The 23,405-nt window shown below is 37.3% G+C and overlaps 2 protein-coding genes across 4 annotated transcripts; both read right to left on the bottom strand.

The window, feature by feature from the left end:
- Window positions 1-459: 459 nt before the first annotated feature.
- On the bottom strand, window positions 460-19,040 carry LOC143449956 (fibronectin-like). Of its 3 annotated transcripts, none has more exons than XM_076950314.1 (20): window positions 18,842-19,032; window positions 18,424-18,594; window positions 18,120-18,249; window positions 17,595-17,882; window positions 17,050-17,316; window positions 16,499-16,798; window positions 16,030-16,302; window positions 15,557-15,862; window positions 15,190-15,477; window positions 14,534-14,815; window positions 14,123-14,413; window positions 13,580-13,864; window positions 3,067-3,170; window positions 2,631-2,796; window positions 2,174-2,295; window positions 1,857-2,019; window positions 1,529-1,573; window positions 1,333-1,380; window positions 976-1,072; window positions 460-684 (listed from the first exon to the last, which is right to left on the bottom strand). In XM_076950314.1, exons 1-20 carry the CDS (start codon window positions 18,902-18,904, stop codon window positions 654-656), a joined length of 3,720 nt encoding a protein of 1,239 aa, XP_076806429.1. In that variant the 5' UTR covers window positions 18,905-19,032; the 3' UTR covers window positions 460-653. The 3 variants fall into 3 exon arrangements, with proteins under 3 accessions (XP_076806429.1, XP_076806437.1, XP_076806444.1); XM_076950322.1 differs by lacking the exons at window positions 13,580-13,864; window positions 14,123-14,413 and adding exons at window positions 3,349-3,633; window positions 4,227-4,517 and having other exon boundaries at window positions 18,842-19,030; XM_076950329.1 differs by lacking the exons at window positions 460-684; window positions 976-1,072; window positions 1,333-1,380; ... (3 more) ...; window positions 2,631-2,796; window positions 3,067-3,170 and adding exons at window positions 11,149-11,291; window positions 11,362-11,458; window positions 11,681-11,728; ... (3 more) ...; window positions 13,056-13,221; window positions 13,352-13,458 and having other exon boundaries at window positions 18,842-19,040.
- Window positions 4,603-9,278, bottom strand: LOC143444191 (fibronectin-like). Its single transcript, XM_076943339.1, has 11 exons — window positions 9,220-9,278; window positions 9,017-9,103; window positions 8,449-8,613; window positions 8,142-8,271; window positions 7,663-7,950; window positions 7,079-7,345; window positions 6,497-6,793; window positions 6,035-6,307; window positions 5,541-5,846; window positions 5,123-5,410; window positions 4,603-4,934 (listed from the first exon to the last, which is right to left on the bottom strand). The coding sequence occupies exons 2-11, from the start codon at window positions 9,077-9,079 to the stop codon at window positions 4,603-4,605; spliced, it is 2,409 nt and encodes an 802-aa protein (XP_076799454.1). The 5' UTR covers window positions 9,080-9,103; window positions 9,220-9,278.
- Window positions 19,041-23,405: the final 4,365 nt, after the last annotated feature.

A 23,405-nucleotide genomic window follows, 5' to 3' on the forward strand; every position in this document is an offset into this window, starting at 1 on the left:
ATGCATTGTGTGTGTGGTGAAGTGTATATCGCATCGTTAAATGAACCTCACTGCTCGTAATTCTTGTTAGTTTGGGTTCTATGATCTTGCTAGTATTTTGTTAGAATGACGATGATATTAAAATAGCTAGTTTTTCTGCGAATAAACGTGAGATTTACAATAAACTTGGAAGATTTCTAAAGTCGTTTTTGAGGCATAAAACCCATATTTGCGTTTAGTGCTTTTTGGCGAGGTGGGCAAATGCTGGAAGGTTAGACTCAGCCTTTAGAAAGGTTCGTTCGCCATTTGGCTTAAACGCAATACTAAATACGCCACTGATGGTGAGATGAACAATTTTTTTAAAAGAAAAGCTGAGGCTTTGGGCAAAAAAGGTTTGAGAAACACTGGGCTATGGCCTATAAGAAAACACATGTAAACGCAATGCGCGAACGTACTGCAAAAATCTAGTACAATTGCAAATAAATGCAAACATTTATTGTCGTCCACGTTAAAGATATGTGGTCAGCATGCGTACATACTGCGGGCAAAACTTTACTATTTGTCTGCTAAGTCAAAAAATTGCCAAACTAAATCACCAAACTAAATTAAAAGCTAAAATCAATTCAAAAAATTGAAGCGTGAAACAAGGACGATTATACACTTATGACGTGTTCTCAATTCGGGAAATCTTCATGATGTAAAAACCTGAAAAAATGACAGAATGACGTAATGATTTACTCAAAATATAATAAGTCTCAGAGAGTAATTCTAGTTGTTATCGTCAAAAAAGTCTTTCTGAAGACCAAAAAACCAAGTATTAGATAAAACATGGACTTGATAAAATCAGTTATAATCTATACCTATGCGAATCGTACAATATATCAACGTTTTCATGTTTGAGTTATGTTGTCGTTTACTGCGCTAGTTTTATTACAACCGACGGTGTTCAAGGGTTTGCCCATTAACGCTTATTCACAAGCATCGGCTTTTTCTTACCCTTGTTTTCTCTTGTAGAGCAGAGTACTTCCAAGTAGAGCTAGGACGAGTAGCAGAGAACCAACCAACAGACCAGCTATCATGATTGAGCCTGGCGCTAAAACAAAAGCGAAGATCATCACCTATAGTGCGGTGTCTTTGTACTTAGAATTATTTCTAAGATTTAACCTTGTCTGTGATCGTATTTTCCAATTTCTTGCATCATAAATATTAAGCCGTTATGCTACTGAATTAAATTTGTTTTTATTATTTCAAATGGATTTTATAAATTATTTATTTGATGATTTTCTTATGACGACCAGGCCACGTCATCGGCATGATCGAGCTTTTGTAAAGAGTAGTAGGTTAAAAACTGACCGGCAGATTTTGCAGGTGCATCATTTCCACCAAAATCTAAGCTGAGCCCTAAAAAGTTTTTTTTTAGTTTTAAAATCATTGTTTATTACAGCTGATAACCCGAAATGACAAGGAGCGAACAAAACTTACTGTTAATTTCCTGCAGTTATGAAAAAATAGGTGGCAAAGTAACAAATAAACAAACTAAGATTCATACCTGATTGAATACTTTCAGCGGATCTCCTCTTTCTTGATACAGTTTCTAAAAGTAATAACAACAAACCAATTCAGGCAAGTATACAACCAACGTGCTTCAGTTACACATGGAAACAATCAATCTTTAGCAGGAAACAGAATTATCTTTATTTATAAAAACCAATGGATCAAAATCTTACCATAAACCGTATCAAAAACAATTTGAATAAATAAACTAAATCTACTGAAATAAGTTTTAAAATGACATTTAGCCTTTAACTTCACAAACAAAACACCGCAAATTGTTCATTATTACTCAAACATCTTGTAAATTGCGTCATTGTACCCACCATTGGCATTCTTCAGCGTAGTGCAGGACCGCGCAGTAGACGTGCTGCGCTCGACGATTCCGTTTACGTCATAAATAATAGCATACAGCATAATGACGTGATCTGTATCCGCAACAACGTCATCGATAGTGTATGATGTCATTGACTTATCCAACTTTTTGGTCTAATGTCATAAAATGGTGTTTTTACCAAAGAAATCTAAAAATCAAGCAACTGCAATATACAGTATGGTAGAAATAAATATGAATAAACAATTTAAATTTGTCGATATAAGTCATAAGAATGGAAAGATAACAAGGACCAGCTTACACGTGTACCTCAATGCTTTGCGCCGAAATATACTGGACCAAATAATTTTCGACGAATCCTTCAGGATGACTCCACGTCAACTTGATTGCATTCACGGAACATTCCAATGAATAAACAGGCTCAGATGGTTCTATGAGAAATAATCAACCATTTTTTGAACGTTTTACTACAACAACTGTAGATAGTTTAGAATTACAGCTTGTCCACGTCACCAATAAGCTTATAAAAAGTTTTGCCTTATCCAGAGGTTTATCTGACGATGAACTCAATTGTAGTCCAAGTTTTTAAACAAGTTATTTTTGGGTAATTACATGCGCCACATGCACTGAATGTCAAAGTGTCAAATAACAACTTTGTGATCGTTAAATTGCAAAATAAATTTCATATGTTAAAATAAAAAGTTTAGAAATATTTTTTAAACGAATACTCTTTCAAAATAATACAATTCAAAAATTATTTTATTACTTGTTGAAACGTGAATTGTTTTCTCCGGTTCCGGCGAATCTCCTTCAAGCACGGTGAGAAAGATGGTGTAGTTGTTGCCAGGTTTAACATCAAGCGAGGTGTTCTTGTCCGTGAACTTGACAACTTTAAGGTTTTTCAAGCTGCTTGGTTTTCCTTCGTATTGTACCTGACGGAAACAACAATGAAACTTTCCAAAGAAGAAAATGGTAGACATATTATTTCCAAAATTGGCCTTGAAGTACTTAGATTTTATACCAAGCAAGATCGTTTGCTAAAAATATAATGAACGCTTCGAAACAATGTTAAAAACTTTTTTTTATGTATTTGCATTATTTCATGCTTGTTTTATCCACTTGTAAAAAGCTGCACAAAAAAACCTGCAAAATAAGCAGCTTTACAATTTACCAAGCTAAAGTATAATTGTAACAATGCCTACCAACAAATCTCCATGGCGATTTGGAATTTTCCAAGTTAAATCCAGTTTTGTTGAAGGATTTTTAAAGTTTGGAGTTGCTGTTGTTTCACTGAAAGTAGAGTAACCTAGAGAACAAAAAAGAACAAAAAACTTTGAGAAACTTCTTCTTTTAAAACTTTGAGAAACTTTGAGAAACATCTTTTTACCCTACGATCCCTTGCCTTAAAAACTTTAAAGATTAATTTTTATTACTCCATTGTGATGCAGGTTGTTCAATAAGTCGGACGCGCAATTCATAGTTACCTGCAGTGAAGGAAACATTTTGCGATGGGAATCCAGTCCCTTTGCTGTTCCGCGCAGAAACTCGCGCAGTGTAATCATATCCATAATATGTTGAGAAGGTGTAGCTGTACGAGGTAGTACCGATACTTGCCGCTTTCGTGTACTTGTATGTGCTACTGTAGCCTTCTCGCCATAACTCAATAAGGAAGTCATCGATTACGTCACCGCCCTCTGGTTTGTTCCAATAAATGTAGGTATACGATGATGATGATGTTGATATCCTTGTTATATGTGGGGCACCGGGAACTATAACACAAAAACAGAAACAACAAAAACATTTAAAATTTAATATTTAGCAGAGTAGAAAATAGTTACAAGTGTAATGTTTTGCTTTTTTGTGCAGGCAACTATATGTTTTGTGCAGGCAACTATATGTTTTGTGCAGGCAACTATATGTTTTGTGCAGGCAACTATATGTTTTGTGCAGGCAACTATATGTTTTGTGCAGGCATAACATTTGCTCCAAGCTCATGGGCATTTCAAGTCAAGTCCATATCTCAAGTATTAAATTCGAAACGTGATAACTTATTATTATTATCATTAGATACAATACAGATGAAATTGAGTCACTGATACAACAATTTTCTTTTCAGCCGCTAAACACGCCAAAGAGTGAACTTTATTAAAGAACTTCAAAGGCAATACCAGACACAACACAAATATACAAATTATTATTATAATTTTTGCTATTATCATTACTTATCATTATCACTATTAATAACTAACAGTAATAATATTGTAACCATTAAAACATATCAAGCTTCATGCTTACTGCAGTGTATGCACAATGCAAGCAGAACTACCGTAAATGTTTACCGAAGTCGTCGGTAAAAACTTACGTGTGGTTAAGTATACAAAGTCAGACGTGTCCCCATTTCCAACACGATTCTGTGACGCAACGCTGATGTAATAATCACTGCTTGGCATCAAACCCTTGACCTTTGTGAACACTGTGCGAGATCCAGGCAAAGGTATGACGTCAACAAATCCTCCATTATCGGGTGGGTACCACGTCACGACGTATCTTGTCACGTTGGCTGCTTTACCACCATCTTCCGGTGACGTCCAACTCAGATCAGCAGTAGACAAGGTGTCGCTCGTCATCGTGATGGTCTTTGGTTTGCCAAGCGCTTTGTTGTAACAACACGAAAAGTTAAATAAACACATTAATTGAAAGAAAGAATGAAGCGGAATACTCAATAAAAAATAAAAAAATTAAGTCATGGAAGTTTTCTCCGTAACAAAGTTTATAACTTGATTCAATTTACTTGTTATCGCTTTTACGCAATCCGAATAAGCGCCGTCTCCTTGTGACGATGTTCCAGCGATTGTGATGCAATAAACAGTGTTAGAAGTGAGACCACTTATCGTGGCAGATCTGGCGGAACTAGAAACGGTGACGATCTTTTGTTCGTCATCAGAAGTGCATGACACACGGTAGCCGGAAATGACGACATTGTAGTCGGTTGGTAGTGACCAGCTGACCGATATGGTGGTGGACGTTGTGCTGGTGATCTGGACCGATTGAGGCTGGCCAATGATCTCAGCTGAATAAGAATAAACTGTTGCTTTGACAATGAAGTTAGATTGGATAATTGATCAATCAAACTACTGTATACAGTAAAACAATGTAAACACTTCGCAAAATCAACTTTTTTAATTCAAATTTAAAGCAGCCCTGAAAATGTATTTTGTACAGTGTCATACATAAACAGTGTGTAATTATAATTTGTACCTGTAACAGTGGTCACAGGATCCGACTTTACAGATTCAGTTGACTTTGAATCGTTCCCGGACACTGAGCTCATCTGGAAGAAGTATTCAGAACTCGATGACAAATCGTACACAACATAAGACGTTGCCAAATAGCTTGTGACTTGTAGCGATGGATTGCTGGGCATGTCTTCACCAGCTTTAGCGTAGAAGATGTTGTAACTAGTATAAACGCCCTCTGGTGGAGTCCAGGATAACGTTACGGTGTTAGAGGTAGTGGCCTCCACATTAAGCTTTGGAGGTTTGGGAACTGTCGAAAATACAAAACGCAGTTTCAATCTTTTCATTGTTTATCTCCAGTCACAATCCATTCTCAATGCTACATATGAGTGACTTCACATCACCAAGTAAAATCTCTTACATAGATAAATAAATCTTACACGTTCGTTGTGAATTGGATGTCACGACGTCACTTCGAGTCTCTGGAGCTTGAATGGACGAGGGACTAGCAGCTTGCACGCTCGCTATGTAATTTTCTCCGGAAACAAGATTCTCGAACAAGTAAGTGGTTGAAGAAGCTTCCCCGGCTGGATGTTGGACGGTAAGATTTTGGGAAGAGGAGGAAACCGTAATCTCGTAGGAAGATACAAGGTAGGAGTAACTTGGCATGCTCCAAATGACGTTCAGATGACTTGTTTTATTTTCATTGGTTGGTTGAAGCTTGACGTCAGTTGGATTTGGAGGATCTGTAAAAACGAAAGCGGTAAAGTTACAAAAAGCCTACATTAAGTGTATTCATCAAGTCTGGTGTTTGTTATCTTAGGCACTTCAATGATGAGTTGTTTGCTATTTGCCGATAAACTAAATGTAGTACAAAAACCAGCGTCATAAACAACGTAGGTAGGCTGTATGTCGACGCTTCATTCAAGCTTACTTGTTCTTTGTTCGTTTGATCTCGACGATTCCTCACTCGACACCTGGTCGCTTATGCCAGTGACCGACGCCGAATAAGCTGCTCCGGGTTCGAGACCATTCGCGATGAATGACGTCATATTTGTTATTGCGGAAAGAGTCAGTGAGTTGTTACGATAAACCTTGACCAGGTAGCTATCAACTTCTCCTTGGGGTTTGGTCCAAGTTACCACCAAGCTCGTGGTCTTGTCGTTATTTTGTTGGGTCATGATCACATTTGATGGTTGAGCAGGAACTAGAAAGAAAGCGGTAATTGAAAGACTATAAAAAATTCAGAACTTGATTAAAAATATAGCATTTGTTGGTTGGTCAAAATATAAATATATTTTTCAGTGAAATTGAAATATACCTCGCATTGCATCAGCAAAAATCTTAAATCAAAACTAAACCATGAAACATTAATTATTACTGGCTTTCGGCTTACCAGTCCTTAGACTAGAAGACGGGGATGGTTCTCCAACTCCAGCTGTGTTTCTAGCTGTCACGCTGACGTCATAACTTTTTCCTGGCGTCAGATTTTTGATGACGTAAATATATGATGCATTTCCGCTGATGTGTGAAACTGTAGCTGATGTCGTGTCGGTGACGTCAGACGTCGGCCACCATTCAACGAGATAACTGGTAACAGCGTCACCACCATTTGGTGTGTTCCATCTTGCTTGAATCTGAGTGGTCGGTTCCCCTGACAGGGTCAGGGCTGGAGCACCGGAGGATCCTGGTACTACAAGGTTAGAAAATTTTGACAGTGTGAGGATTCCAATTAGTTTTGGAAGTTTGTTACCTCCGTAACAAAAACTCACTTAATTTTCTTAATTTAAATAGGTTTATGAATGCGATAAAAGCTTATAAGTAAGTATTAGTAATTATAGGTATTGGTAATTGTGCCTTAAAGCCCCAGATATTTTGGCAATATGATGACAAGAGATATGACTTAACACTATATCTAATACTATTTTGTAACGTAATACTAGGTCCAGGAGAAGAATGCTGCGGTTTATTCACTTACTTGTAACAAACACAGCCTCATTGGAAGGCATCCCGATCCCTGCGTTATTCAAAACGACGAGGATAAAAGAGTATTGCGTGTTCGTGTTGAGACCGTATACAGTGGTCGACGTTGTGGTGATGCCGGTCTTTGTGCTGCTTCCATCCTCGGACGAAGGACTCCAGCTCAAAGTGTACGTGACTGCACTCTCGTTTGAATCCTCCCATTCTAGAGATATCGAATTTGATGTGACGTCAGAACATGTTGGGGCGCCGATTTGTGTCGGAGCTGAAAAAAGTATAAAGTTATAGATAAAGAAAGAATATAAACGACTGAAATAACAGGAAAATAAAACAAATAAAGAACGTAAAGAAGAAAACAGGCCAAAGTCAAACATGCCAAGTACATGAAAGAAATAAATTGATTTTAATTAGCATCACCCTGACATATTGTTTTCTAATCGATTATATATGGGTTTGTCTAAGTCTCTAAGAATTGGGTAAACACAGCAATATATTTCACCAATCGTTCAACAAACAAGATCGCTTTAATCACGTTGTACGTCATCAAATTTATGACTTTGATAGAACAACACGCTAATTTACCAGTTGTAGTTGAAACCGAAGGACTTTCGTCGCTGAAGATATTGTCGGTATCGGTCAAAGCCACGACATTTATCGAGTAGAAGCTGTTCGGCGACAATCCACTTATTGTGAGATGCTTGACTGCAGCGGTGTTCGTTTGCTTAGAAGTTATTGTTTCGTCACTTGACGTGTATGTGACCTCATAATCAGTTGTTTGTTCAATCACGCCGGACGTTGCGTGATCCCATATGACGTCAATGCTGCTTGAACCTACGTAGCTTATTTCCACATCGGTTGGTGGAGATGGTCCTAAACCGAAGAATTTATTTTTGAGCCGTAGCATTTGCAAATGTTCAGCATTACAGTAAATAAGAGTTTGACGAATTTTGGGATATTTTGACAACTTTTATTCAAAAATGTTGTTGAGCTGTTTCATTCAGTTCAATCTGCTGGGAAAAAATTACCGACAACAAACTTGTGTGCTAAAAACTAAATAATACCTGTTGCCACACCCTCAAGAGACACATAAGTAAAGTCTGAAGAATCGTTTGGATTTACGGCAAACAGATAGATATTGTACATCGTGTTCGCTTGCAAATCACCACCGGAAGCACTCTTTGTTGCTGTGAACTGAAGCGTTACAAACATGTTCAATCCAAGTAGTACATATATTTCAAATGTAAAAGTAGTTCATATATTTCAAATATACAGGTAGTTCATATATTTCAAATGTGCAGGTATTTAAACAACTACTCATTTGAAAATTAAACGTTTGCAACGTTGTTTACAAAAACGTTTTATAATAACCGGAGGTTTGACGTCATCGGTTTTCCCGGGACTCTTTGGGGGTGGGACAAAATCCTTCTGAATGACAATCTTGTAATTTGTGTTTTTCGTTTCAGTCCATTGAAGAGTGAAGCTCGTTGATCGCGATGAGGTCCGAACCAGATCAGAGGGAGGATAAACTTTCGCCTGCAAGATGGCGACAAATGTAACTTAATGCAATGAAACTCAAAAATGTTGATTTAAAACAAAATCACGGATTTTTGTCAAGGCAACAGTTTTTTGTTTGTCTCAAGCCGGAACCTGGTAATATTAACCATTCTAACAATTATTATCATTATAAATTAAATTATAAGTAATCAGTAATTTCTTACTTTACAAGAAAACTAAACATATAGTTGATGAACAATTTTTAAGTGATATTGAAAACAGGCAAAAAAACAAAATTTGGCAAAGGTACATCTTTGCTGGGGAAAACAATTATCCAGAAAAGTTGAAATTATGAAGCTCAAACTGTTCGAAATGAACAAGGTAAAGGTTAAAGAACAACAATAACAATACCTTGCCAGTGCAATTAATGAACGTAACTTACGTGAAGTAAGACAACTTCTGTTAGAAACAGAAAAATCAAACTTGGCAAAACTTTAGCTGCCATTTATTCATTCGGCTTTGGAGATTCCTGATAAATACTATGCTTAGTTTTCTACAGTATTGTGTAAAGTAAACGGTCTAAATGTAAATGCATGCCGTTAGTTTAAAATAGAAGTACGTATATTGCAACTTCTCTGCGCTTACGCTTGGAAAATGTCGGTTTCTTCTCCAAACTATCCGTTTTAACCCTTACGCGTATCGCCCTGAAATGTCTAACGTTTTTCCAAAGTTTGCAAATTTTATACACAACCAATCCTTAATTAGACGAAAGTTGAGTTTCACCGTGAAGTCTGTATCGTTGATTGGACGAAAGCAAACAGAAAAGACAAACACTAGGACAGTTGAAGGACGGATTTTAGGCGGAGACGCAAAAGGTTTATCATAAGCAAATGTTTATCAAGGCTTGAAACGATCTTTGAGGGGGGTAAAACAAAAGATTATTTTAAGATTTTCCTCTTCAAACCTCGGCAAGTTATCGATGGCAATTAAGCACTTTATAAGATTTATGAAATTGCTTGACTATATTTATCCTTTTTATAATTGCCCCTGACTAGGAAAGTTTTTGCAGATTTTACTTCGTTTGGTAAAATCACTTTATTCATTGCGATTGAAAAATGGACGTGTACTAAACACAAATCAAGAAAAAAGCGCAGAAATGTTGTTTTGAACAAGAATCATTTCGGTGTAGATGAACGGGAAGATCATTCCGATAACAAAGGACCATTATACTTTGAAAGTTTGCCAGCTCGACTTTGCCTGTGGTAAAACTCTGAACAATTTGAGATAACTTTACCACACAGTTCCCATGAAATTCCAAAATTTTCTTTAACTCGAATTTTTGATTAACTTAAACGTTTTTCGGGATCCGCAGATTATAACAAACGTATTTTCTTTATCTCGACGTCAGTCAAGAAATCATTTATTATACCTTAAACACCACGGTGATTTGTTTCGTTATTGAGTTGTTATAGGCGTAGTATAAAACAATACTTTAAGGGTTATATGTAGAATGCCAACTGTACATTGTATAGTTAATTGGCTCTCCATCTTAAAATGCTTATATGTGGGCTGTTGTGTGTAACACTTAGGCACCTGTGTCGGTTAGCTCTCCTGCACTGAAAAAGTTATAGAACAAGACACAACAAGACAAAGACACCAGTGACAGGTAGACAATTAAAATAACTAAATTAAGTGAAATAAAAACAGTTGGACCTTAGTCAGGTGGCACCAGGAGAGTTGCCCTATTTCATGATGACCCGTAGATAGATTATAACAACTGTACGTTATCAATGTTACGTTTTACGCCACTATCGCATTTTTTACTCTGTAGCAATAGTGACGTGATTCTGGTGCAACGATAGCGGACAAAACATGGATATCACAATAGCAATGACCGATTAATTATTATCTTCCGGGTACTTTATTTATTTGAGTTTCTGTAAATCTTTTTATCAACTTTATTTCTTTTCTTTTGTTTAATTTTTATGGATTTATTTAAGTCATAGCTTTTAAAACAAATTGGTGATCAACATGTGGGAAAACATTATTACGTCACATGTTATTTATTTATTTCTCATTTATCCATTTGATAACGTAATAATTGATTGATTGCTGATTGTTTTTATTGTGTGTTTGGTTTTAGTTGGTCATCACCGCTTTCCTCACAATTCGCACTTTTCGTTTCCTTATCAGCAGTTTTACACCTTCTGTATGTAAAAGCCATTGTTGAAAGCTTTGAGGAGTCCAGCAGGGTTTAGTCGCTGGCAAGGGAATAAAATTGATCTCTTTTGCTAAACTGGTGCCACGGTTCACCGCGAATAAGAAAAAATCTGGTACAACAAAGATTCGGAATCTTCCGTTATAACAACTGCCGATAAGTTACTGAATAAGTGACCAAGGACCCGGCGATAAGTTTGCGTTACGTCAAGAAACCTGTGTGAGCTTGTTGAAGTGCAAGAAGCCAGTACAAATGCTAATATAAATCAAAGTTACAGCCATTGCACTTACTCATTAATCCTTGCTCGGTCGTAGCTGTTAGTGAAAGCACAAAGTTTTATGTCAATACTTCTTTATTGCACATCACGATCAGAAAAGATTTAACACGTCGATAAGTTAAAATTCTCGCCGTCAATCAACACTGAATTTAAAGAGAAAAGTAAAAACGCACATGAATTATGACGTGTGTTTACTCTGGAAAATCTTCAAGAAGCGGGAATCTGAAATAACATAATTTCATGATATTCTGTGAATAAGTTTACGGCAATGAACATCTTTAACGTTTTCTACCTTTGCTTTCTCTTATAGACCAGAGCACCTCCAAGCAAAGCCAGAACAAGCAGCAGGGAACCAACCACCAATGAAGCTGTCATCACTGAGTTTGGTGCTGAATGTTAAAGCAAAGATCGATGACTATAGACTACAATGTCGTGTATTCATGGTGAGTCGTTAATTATAAAAGTTACTTCTGCTTTTAATTTCTTAACTTTTAACCACAAATTTTTAAAATTTACCTTCCTGTCACAACTTTGTATGCAAAATATTTTTAACATTGTAGTGTTGTGACGTATGCGGGATTAGCATAAGAAACAGTTAATTAAAAACTCACCGGCAGAGGTTGCGGGGTGATTGTCTTCAGCAGAATCAAAGCTGGGTCCTGAATTCATGTTTAATTAGTTTTATAATGTTTTTGTACCAGCAAAGATTAACAACCAAAATAATAATATTCAAACGGTAATAATCTGAAACGTTTGATAACAAACTTTCATTTTAACCTTGTAAATTTTCGGCAGATCTGCTCTTTCTTGAAGCAGCTTCTGTAAACAATTTGACACGCTTCATCAACGCAGCTGAATCGAAGCATATCGCATAAAATAGACATCTTGCTCATGCATTTATCAAAAAAGTCCAGTAAATCTTGCGACACACTCACTGTTGACGTTCTGCACAGTTCTACATGACTTCGGGGCAGCTGTGCTGCGTTCGACGTTTCCATTTACGTCATGAATAATAGAATACAACATGATGACGTAATCCGTGTTTTCTTGAACGTCATTAATGATGAATGACGTCATTGTGCTATGCAAACGTTTGGTCTGAAAAGTACAAATTGTATATAAACGTACAAATAAAAGTAAAAATTGAAACTGAAAAGTGCAAATTGTATCAAAATGTCTTCACAAAGTCCCAAGAAAAGAGTAAGCAGAAGATATGATAATGATCAAACACCTTCTATTTGGCAATATTTCTATTTATTCAGTTCATTTTTTAGACTACGTTGCATTAACAGTTCATTTTGTTGCTTTACTTAATGTATATCGATGTACACATAGTTCAGTCAAGCTTGCCTCCACTTTTGTTTAGTGTTTTTAGCTTTTAATAAACCCGCTTTTTTATACTGACCCTGGTGTTACGTTTTCCAGTTAAAGAGGTAACAGTACTCCAACAATAACCAAGATTAAAACAGCAATCGAATAAACATGATTTCACAACCACGTACCTCAATGCTTTCCGCCGAAATATATTGAACCAAATAGTTTTCGACGAATCCTTCAGGATGACTCCACGTCAACTTGATTGCATTCACAGAACATTCCAAAGAATAATCAGGCTCAGATGGTTCTATGAGAAATAATCAACCATACTTTGAATGTTTTCTGCAACAGATCATTTTGACTTTAAAGCGTTACCAACATTACCGCAACGACTAGATATACCATATAGTAGCTATTTTATGCCTCTTTGGCAGATGAAATGTCGACCATCTGGTTGTTTTTCGGACTATTGATGTGTAACTTAATGTTTACGTTTTCGACCACAACAAATCGGTTTGCAAAACGTTTACTGAATGGTTTGTGTCAGAACCACTCAGTTTTCAGTGTTCATTAGCTCGGAAAGATATATTACTAAATTTTAAAAATGAGCAAAACAATTTAAAAAAATAAAATATCGAAATTATTAATTCAACTTAACAACTTGATTACTTGTTGAAACGTGAATCGTTTTCTCTAGTTTCAGCGAATCTCCTCCCAGCACGGTGAGAGATATGGTGTAGTTGTTGCCAGGTTCAACATCAAGCGAGGTGCTGTTGTCCTTGAACTTGACAACTTTAAACTTCTTTGACATGCGTGGCATGCTTTCGTATTGCACCTAAGGGAAACATTGCATTTCTGTTATTGAATTGATCCTTGCTTGATTAAGAGGAAAGTGCTATATGCGATATGGCATGAAAAATTAAGCTAAGTATGATCCATGAAACGAAATATCAGTCGACACGCACCAACAACTGGTCACGATTTTGCTGAGGACTTTCCCAATTAATATCTAATTTCTTCGAAGGTCTTTCAAAGTTTTGAGTCGCAGCCACTTCACTGAAGAAACTATAACCTGAAGAGCAAAGAAAGCTCGGTTTTTGATCAGGAAAGCGAGTCATGATACATAAGATGGGTCTCGATATCAAAGTGTTTTTAGAAACGTGTTCGTGGGCAAACACGCGCATTAGAATTACCTGCAGTGAAAGACACATTTTGCGATGGGAATCCAGTCCCTTCGCTGTTGCGCGCAGAAACCCGCACAGTGTAACCGTATCCGTATGATGTTGAAAAGGAGAAGCTGTAAGACGTGGTACCCGGGTTTGCAGTCTTCGTGTATCTGTAAGTGCTACTGCTGCCTTCTCTCCAATATTCAACAAGAAAATCATCGATTACGTCACCGCCGTCCGGTTTGTTCCAATAAATGTAGGTAGAATAAGATGATGATGTTGATACGCTTGTTACATACGGCGTCCCTGGAACTGATACGCACAAAGATATTTATTTATTTAAACGTTATAGAAGTCAATAAACGTTATAATAAAAAAATTAATACTTTGTTGGGCTTCACGGTTATTTTATTTCAACCGGTAATTCAATAGCCAATTGTTATTTTTATCATAATAGCATCATTTGTATTTGTCAAACGATACGCTACATACAGCCTTCAAAACTCATTGCATTTTTTAAATTGAATAAATAAACTGCTCAATTTCAGCTTGAATTACAAAATAACTCACGTGTGGTTATGTTTACAAATTCAGACGTTTCCCCATTTCCAACGTGATTCTGTGACGCAACGCTGATGTAATAATTGCTGCTAGATTTTAGGCCCTTGAGCTTTGTAAACATCGTGTTAGATCCAGGTAAAGGTATGACGTCAACAAAACCTCCGTTATCGGGCGGAGACCATGATACAACATATCTTGTCACATTAGCCGCTCTACCGCCACCTTCTGATGAAGTCCAACTAAGATCAGCGGTCGAGATGGTGTCACTCGTCATTGTAATGGTTTTTGGTTTGCCAAGTGCTTTATAGTTAATTGAATAAACAAAGACAGACAAAAGTATTTTAGTAGATGAAAATTCAGGTACATCATAAGGACAAAGCCTATTTTTGCATGAAGCTGCAGACACTTTATTCAACTTACTTGTTATCGCTTTCACGCAATCTGAATAAGCGCCGTCTCCTTGTGAGGATGTTCCAGCGATTGTGATGCAATAAACAGTGTTAGAAGTGAGACCACTTATCGTGGCAGATCTGGCGGAACTAGAAACGGTAACGGAAGTCTGTTCGTCGTCCGAGGAAGTGCATGACACACGGTAGCCGGAAATGACGACATTGTAGTCGACTGGTTGGGACCAGCTGACCGATATAGTGGTGGACGTTGTGCTGGTGATCTGGACCGATTGAGGCTGACCAATGATCTCAGCTGAATAAGAATGTTAATGTTTAGACACTAAAAGTGTGTTAGGACAATATTTAGATGACAAATGACAAATGAAAAATGAAAAATGAAAAATGAAAAATGAAAAATGAAAAATGAAAAATGAAAAATGAAAAATGAAAAATGAAAAATGAAAAATGAAAAATGAAAAATGAAAAATGAAAAATGAAAAATGAAAAATGAAAAATGAAAAATGAAAAATGAAAAATGAAAAATGAAAAATGAAAAATGAAAAATGAAAAGATGAAAAATGTAAGTTTATATTCGGTGAATTAATAAATTAAATAGAGGCTTAAAAGAAGTTTGCAGAAGTTACAACTGCAGTAGATGGAGCACAGTTGAAAGCTGTCACAACATACCTGTAACAGCGGTCACAGGATCCGACTTTTCGGATTCCGTTGACTTTGAATCGTTCCCGGACACTGAGCTCATCTGGAAGAAGTATTCGGAACTCGATGATAGACCAGACACAACATAAGATTTTGAATACCCGTCAATGATTTGGACGAAAGAACTGCCAGCCATATTCCCACCAGCTTTAGCGTAGAAAATGTTATAATGAGTAAAAACGCCCTCAGGTTGCGTCCAGGATAACGTGACGGTATTGGAGGTGGTAGCCTCCACATCAGGCTTTGGAGGTTTGGGAACTGTTGAAATAAGAACATTTTTTTCACATCTTTCATTGGATGAATTAAAGAAACGCTAAAACAAACAAAAGAATCTGACCGGTTCTCTGCGAGTTGGATGTTACTGCTTCACTTTGTGTCCCAGGAGCTTGTACAGAGGAAGGACTAACAGCTTGTACGCTTGCTACGTAATTTTCACCAGGAATCAAATCATTAAATAAATAATTGCTAAATGAGCCTTCTCCGGCTGGATGTTGGACGGTAAGGATTTGGGAAGAGGAGGAAAGAGTAATCTCGTAAGAAGATACGAGGTAGGAGTAATTTGTCATGCTCCACATGACGTTCAGATGACTTGTTTTATTTTCATTGGTTGGTTGAAGTTTTACGTCAATTGGTTTTGGAGGGTCTGCAAAAAATAAACAAGGTGGTCAGATCGTAAGAATCTCCAGCAAAAGTATTCTTTGCATTGTTAAGAGTCAAGATATTGCTTGTGGTCATTGTTGTTGTTTGGGATATAGATTAACCGTTACCCCTTAAAATTTAACACATCAATGACGCTTCATTTAATCTTACTTGTTCTTTGTTCATTTGATCTCGACGATTCCTCACTCGAGACCTGGTCGCTTATGCCAGTGACCGACGCCGAATAAGCTGCTCCGGGTTCAAGACCCTTCGCGATGAATGACGTCATATTTGTTATTGTGGAAAGAGTCAGTGAGTTGTTACGATACACCTTGACCAGGTAGCTATCAACTTCTCCTTGGGGCCTTGTCCAAGTTACCAGCAAGCTCGTCGTCTTTTCGGCTTCTTGTTGGGTCATGATCACATTTGATGGTTGAGCAGGAACTAGAAAGAAAATAGTTAAAAATCCCGGATGTAAATAGACCAAAGTTTGTTACGGTGTCAGATTGGTACTTGTAGCCCAAAAAATTATCTATGGTGTATCCTATCTCTTCTACGCTATCACTAGCACTTACACACTATCTCAGATCTTGTAACTGTAATAAGAACAACAAAGCATCATTCAAAGCTCGATGCTCACCAGTTCTTAAGCGTGACGTGGAGGAAGGTTCACCAAAACCTGCTGCGTTTGCTGCTGTCACGCTGACGTCATAACTTTTTCCTGGCGTTAAATTTTCGATGACGTACACGTATGACATAGTCCCGTTGACGTGCGAAACTGTAGCTGCAGATACGGCATTAGTGACGTCAGACGTCGGCCACCAATCGATTACGTAACTACTGACAGCGTCACCACCGATTGGTGGACTCCACTTCACTTGAATCTGAGTGGTCATTGCTCCTGGCAAGCTCAAACGTGGTGAGTTTGGAGACCCTGGTACTAAAAATGTAAATGTGTTTCGTCAGGTTGTTGGCCAAGGTTTAGGAGAACACCATAAACATAACAATTAATTTGACTAAGAGCTTGTACACGTATAGCCTACTTTACAAGTCAAAGAATGAGACAAAAGGTATAAAAACTGCTATTAACTGTGCATTTATGTTCCAGAAAACTTCCAGACAACTTGACTATCAAGTAGCACGCCTATAATTATCGGGACAAAACCACTAAAGTTAATAATCTTATATTACTTGTAACAAACACAGCTTCATTGGAAGGCATCCCGACCCCTGCATTATTCAAAACGGCGAGGATGAAAGAGTATTGCGTGTTTGTGTTGAGACCGTATACAGTGGTCGACGTTGTGGTGATGCCGGGCTTTTTATTGCTTCCATCCTCGGACGAAGGACTCCAGCTCAAAGTATACGTCACCGCACTCTCGGTCGAATCCTCCCATTCTAGAGATATCGAATTCGATGTGACGTCAGAGCACGTTGGTGGGTCCAGTTGCGATGGAGCTGAAATTGTGTTTGAGTTAGACAAGAACCAAAGACAAAAGACAGTAAGAGGTCTTCAAATGATTCAGAAATGATATTAGCATTGAACTTATCAATTTAAAATTTCTGTCCAACAGTTGTACACCTAATGACATATTTTGCGCGCCATCAGATGAACTGACAAGATTTATGCGACAAACGCTCATGTCATCACCTTGATAGATGGAACAACAAGATCGCTTTAATCACGTTGTACGTCATCAAATTTATGACTTTGATAGAACAACACGCTATCCTACCAGTTGTGGTTGAAACCGAAGGACTTTTGTCGCTGAGGATGTTGTCGGTATCCGTCAAAGCCACAACATTTATCGAGTAGAAGCTGTTCGGCGACAATCCACTTATTGTGAGATGGTTGACAATTGCGCTGTTTGTTTGCATAGTACTCATTGTTTCACCATTTGTTGCGTATGTGACTTCATAATTAGTTGTTTGCTGAGCCGTGCCCGATGTCGAATGTTGCCACGTGACTTCGATGCTGCTTGATTCAACATTGCTTATTTGCACATCGGTTGGTGGAGGTGGTCCTAAAGAAAAATTCGGACTCAAAATGCTGCAACGTTTGCGAGTATTTTTTTCGTTTTTTTCGTTTCAACGTTTTTTTCGTTTTTGAGAAACTCTTTACAATCTTTAACCCCTGCTAAAAGAAAAGTAAAGGTAAACTAATTGTGATCTGTTGATTGAAATATTGTATTCGGCTCCAACAAAAACGGTTAAAAAGTTCATTCCACAAAACTGGTATCAAAGTTATGTGTTATGCGAACCTGTGACAACGCCTTCAAGCGTTGTATATGCGTAGTCTGAAGAGTTTGTTGGATTAACCGCAAATAAATAGACATCATATAACGTATTCGCTTGCAAATCATCACCAGAAGCGGTTTTTGTTGCAGTAAACTGAAAAGTTAAAAATAATGAAGTTTAAATACCAGGTTGAATGGACTGGTTATTTATTATTAAACCTCACTTCGCTATTATTAGATTGAAAAAATACAATTTTTTAAAAAATTTCAAAAATAAGCACTTCAGCAAACTTTGTAGACGAGTCAAATTAAATGTTGATTAAAATACCGGAGATGTGACGTAATTGGCTCTGCTGGACATCTTCGGAGGCGCGACAAAATCCTTCTGAACGAAAATCCTGTAGATCGCGTCATCCTGCTCACTGCTACTCCATTGAAGAGTAAAACTTTTTGATCGGGACGAGGTTCGCATCAGATTGGATGGAGGGGAAATCTTCCCCTGCAAGATACAAAAATTTAAAATTAAAATAAAATAAATAAATAAATAAATAATAAAATAAATAAATAAAATAATAATAATAATAAATAATATAAAATAAAAAAGCAACAATTAAATAAGGAAAACTGAGCATTTACAACTAATCCTGAGATGTGCATTTACAATTTTTTAAGTTAAAGTTGCATGAAACGAAAAGTTAACGGATACAAATCTTAAAAAATGCTGTTAATGCTTTAAAATGACTTACGTGAAGAAATAAAATTTCAGTGAGATAAATGAAAAGAAAACTCAGCAAAACTTTTGATGCCATCAGAATTTTTTATAGATTTACTCCACTTGTCTTGGCTTTTCGTTATTAAACAAAACACTCTAAAACATAACATTGTTAAAATTATTATATAACGTTATCCTTGAGCTTTTGTGAAGTGAAGGTACCAGAACCACTTTTTCCGCAACATCTGACGCTTAATTGATCTGCATTGGAATAAGCATGACTTCTTATGTCTTTATATAGACAACTTCCTAACAATTTCGCAATCGATATTCAAGTGAAACTTGAGTTTCGGAAAAGAACTTTGTATCGCGTGATTTATTGAAGATAACTTCGCAAACAAACGTAGCAAACAACATGACACACAATGTACAATTTTTGTTTGAAACCGCAGACGGCTTATCTTAGGTCAGCATTTTATGGGGTTAAAGGTCACTCGTAGGCATAAAATAAAACAAATGATGTATTTGGAGACTTTCGTTGTTGCTCTTCATTGCGATAGCACCGGCAAGAAGTTAGTTTCACTCACGTGCTAGCAAAACCTCAACAGATGGGCGAATTAACATGCTCATCGCGAAGATGAACTTTGTCTGTAAAGGCCCGGCAAACTTTTTAGACTTTGTCACTTTGTTGGTCTGCTTCAAAATGATGACGTGGTAGGGCCGCGTCGGTGCTTAAAACATAAGCATTAGATTACGTCAAGGTGCTGCTATGAAGTTGATTACGAAGCTTTAATAACAATTGTCGATCCAACATCTATTCCATCAATTGTCTTATTACTTTAGCCAATGAGTTTATAAATACAATAGATTCACTTACACTAACACTCTATCTTGCTCTGGTATCTTACGTAATAATACAACATATTAAACAATTGCAGGATTGCAACTGTGTGTGGAACAAATTGTCTTGTATTGTTCACAAGACAATGCAAATTGCAATAATTGGAAAATTGACTTCAGTCCTCGTTTTTATCATTCCATTCATTAAATGCTTACTTGTCTTAAATGCTTAAATGGCCACCGAGGTCAAGGTTAATCTGTTCCGCGACAATGTTATTTCGACAAAGTCTCAAATTTTTCTTGCAACTAATCACGTGAGTTCGTTGTTCTTTGTTTGAAGTTGGTTTATCAATTTGCCATGTGCCTCCATGCCACGTAGGCTCTCTTTCTTACTGACTGATCTTAAGGAAAATTGTTAACGTATTTTAAATCATATGTGCATTTTGCAGGATTCCCTTCAAAACCCGCCGTTCTGTACTCTCTCTTGTACTGGGGTTAAAACTCTGTACTTCTGCCGTTCTGTACTAGAGGTTAAACTCTACTTTTGAAACGACCGCTAAGCTTTTTGTAAAACATAAAATCACACTTCATCTGTAACAATCGGATCGCGTTTGACGATTATTTTAGAGGAAACAAAAATAATTTTTTATTAGGATGAAAAAAAATGCTAAGATCAAAAGCGGAAAACTATGTCTTGCTTGAAAACGAGATAAAACAAAATTGGCTGAAATGGCTCTGGAAAAATCAGCAAAATACATAATTGCAGGTTAGGAAGCAGCCTAACATGATCTCAAAGTTGCCCAGGGACTGCTTTGTTTGAAATCTTTCGGGCAGTATTTTGGCTGTATTGGCTACCTCGTAAACGCACGGTTAACATTTCACATCACTTACATTGAAGTGAGCTGTAAGTGGATGATCTTTCTCATGGTCTACAAATTGGCAAAGTTTCCAAGGTTTTAAATTTTAAGTTTTCTAACTAAGAAGCCTTAAAAATGTTATTTCAAAAATAAAACTTTCCATGATCGAAATAGATTAGATTACAGCACTGCCGGCTGCTTCATCACGACACGATGCAAAGATTAGTTTAGTTTATTTCAAATATAGCAAAGCTTCTGCAATAAGCAACGTCAGTTAGGCTTCAAACCTGCAAATTTCTTCCTTGAAGCATTTTTATCAGCTGTTTTGTATCGAGCGCTGTGATAGGATGAAACGGATCACGTGAGTCGCAAACTGCACTTTAGCAGTTTTTTCAAATAAATTGATGCGTTCGGTGGAATTTGGTGGTGTGATATACCAAAATAGGCCTACAGTGGTTTTTTTCTCATAAAATTTTGCACGTAGGCATACACTAACAACTATACAACCCATTTCTGGCGAAAACTCAATTTTCACAAAATGTGACTGAAGTAGTTTTTAAACTCAGGTCTTCAATTTTTTCTTTCACCATGAAGCAAGCTATCATTGAAAAGTCTTTCCCATTCCGTTCCACAATTCTAGGACATCACAGCAGTGGCAGTCGCCTGAACGGTCCTTTGGAAACGGTGAATCCCCCACTTAGCTACCGATCAAGCTACGCAGGATAAAGATAAAAGACTGTGTCTATTTAACTTTATACCTGGCTTGGCTAGCCTAAATATTTATGTTAGTTCTAACACGTGACGACTTTCTCTTAAAAGTCAGAGGAAGTTCGCCAAACCACTCCATTTAATGTCCGCCCAAAAGAGCAGCATTAAAGCCTCAGTTTTCGGCTTGTTCTAGCAGCTGAAGTACAAATGGTTGTCTTGATTTTAGTCGCCGGGTTTGCTCATTTGCAGAGACAAAAGCTTTGAGTGGAGCGGGTGAATTAGCTGTTTTGCCCGGCAAAGAATGCCTCCATCGCGGCGAAGCCCAGCAGGTTGGATGCCTGCAAGAATGAGAATATTGTCTAATGGTATGGGACGCATACAACCAGTCACAGTACGCAAGACGACGTTTATGTCAGTGTCGATTTAGTGGGTGTGTGTACTGTGACACCAGACAGATGCACAGAAGGGTACGCAGCGGTGGAGGTAGACCTGTGTCACCAGAGCTGCTTTACGAAGCGTAGCAGCCCAGCGCCTCAACCCGAGCCCATCAGCCGTTATACTGTGGGGATTATGTAGAAATTGGTTGTATAATTGGCATTGCATAAGTTTTGATTTTGTATTTTTTCTCCAGTTTAGATAATGTGATGTTTGCAAAAGCTTCGTATTCATGCTAAGCTCTTATTCAAACAAATTGTATTCTAACTGACATATTGGACGCAGAGATAAGCATTTCAAGTAGCGTTGTTTTCACGGCGTAAAGTTTGAGTGTACTTGAAAACGTTCAGATAACGCGTGTAATATATGCGACATGTGGTTTCATGGTAGCAGTGTAATAATAGAACATGGCGTTAGCTGATTGGCTGACGTGTATGATATAAAACGTGAAGCTTGGTTCAAATCGGGGTCTGGATGTTCTGGCCGGCGAGGCTCTGCAAGGGCTTGTCCCTTCAGGACTTGCTAGTACTCTTCTCTTCTTTCACTCGTACAAATTGAATTCTTTTCTGAGTTATTCTGTTTTGAATAAGTAATTGCTAACAAATTGGGAATTGGAATCATGGTGTAAATATCCTAATTCGGACAAGTTATTCGGACAATATAGCAAATTTGAACTTATGAAGTTGGTGTTGATTTAAGAAGCAATATAGAGATAGTAAACGCAACGGAGTCAAAGACAATCATAGGAGTCAGACAATAAAACTGAAAGACTGGGTTTGGCTTAGGCCATCCCAAAATTACCACACCATTCATCCCATAATACCAAGGCGGCCTGAAAAGTTTCTTGCGCAGTAGCTCAACGGGTCGGTGGAAAGTGAGGGACCTGTCCAAGATTACATCAATATACATTATTTAGTGTCTCGACAAAAAATCCCACTCCAGCCGTTGATGTTAACTTCAAGCTCATGTTTTACTTTCTTGCTGTGAAGATAGAACACTACTGATTTAAAAGTTTTTAAAAGCTTGACCAAATATTCCCGCATTTATTCACCCCACCAAAAATGCGTAAAGAGCAAAATGTTGGGTTTTTACTCTTTAAAAACGCTTTCACTAGAAATGTATGTTGTGCTCTCGTACATTCTTGAAATGCCGTATAGAACGATTCTGCAAGGCCATGTACAGCATTTTTTTTTCTATAGCATAGGTTATAGTTGACAAGTAGTCTCAACCAAGGGAATGCGATAAATAGTAAAAGAATCAAGACGTAAAAAGAGGGGCAAATATAACTTAGTGGAAAATCGATTAGAGTGAACCAATAGGCCTAAATAAAAAGAATTTTGTTCTCCAAAATTTTACAGGTGAAGCTTTGTTGCCCCCGGATGAACTCAGATGGCTGCTACGCCACTGGTTGTTGCTGCCAAGAAATCATAGCAGCATGAGTCATCACTTGTCACAAAACACATTAAAAGAAAATCTAGAAATTTGAAAAATAGCATCGGTCTCTTCCAGTTAGAATGCTCGTAGTATATGGAACAACACCAATGCATGGATTTACTTGTTGCTTAACTATGTATGCTGCAAGATGCATTAGAAGAAAAATCGTTCTGGAAAGCAAAATTACCAACCAACATAAAGTGAAGAGCATTTAGAGGTGTCTAAATCGTCCCTTCCAACAAATTGTGCTCAATTACCTTATGGATTTTGAAAAAACTGGACTTTTGTCCGCAAGTCTTGTCTAAAAAGCTGAAAATCTTTTCT

The sequence above is a fragment of the Clavelina lepadiformis genome, chromosome 1, assembly GCF_947623445.1.
Source record: "Clavelina lepadiformis chromosome 1, kaClaLepa1.1, whole genome shotgun sequence".
NCBI lineage: Eukaryota > Metazoa > Chordata > Ascidiacea > Aplousobranchia > Clavelinidae > Clavelina > Clavelina lepadiformis.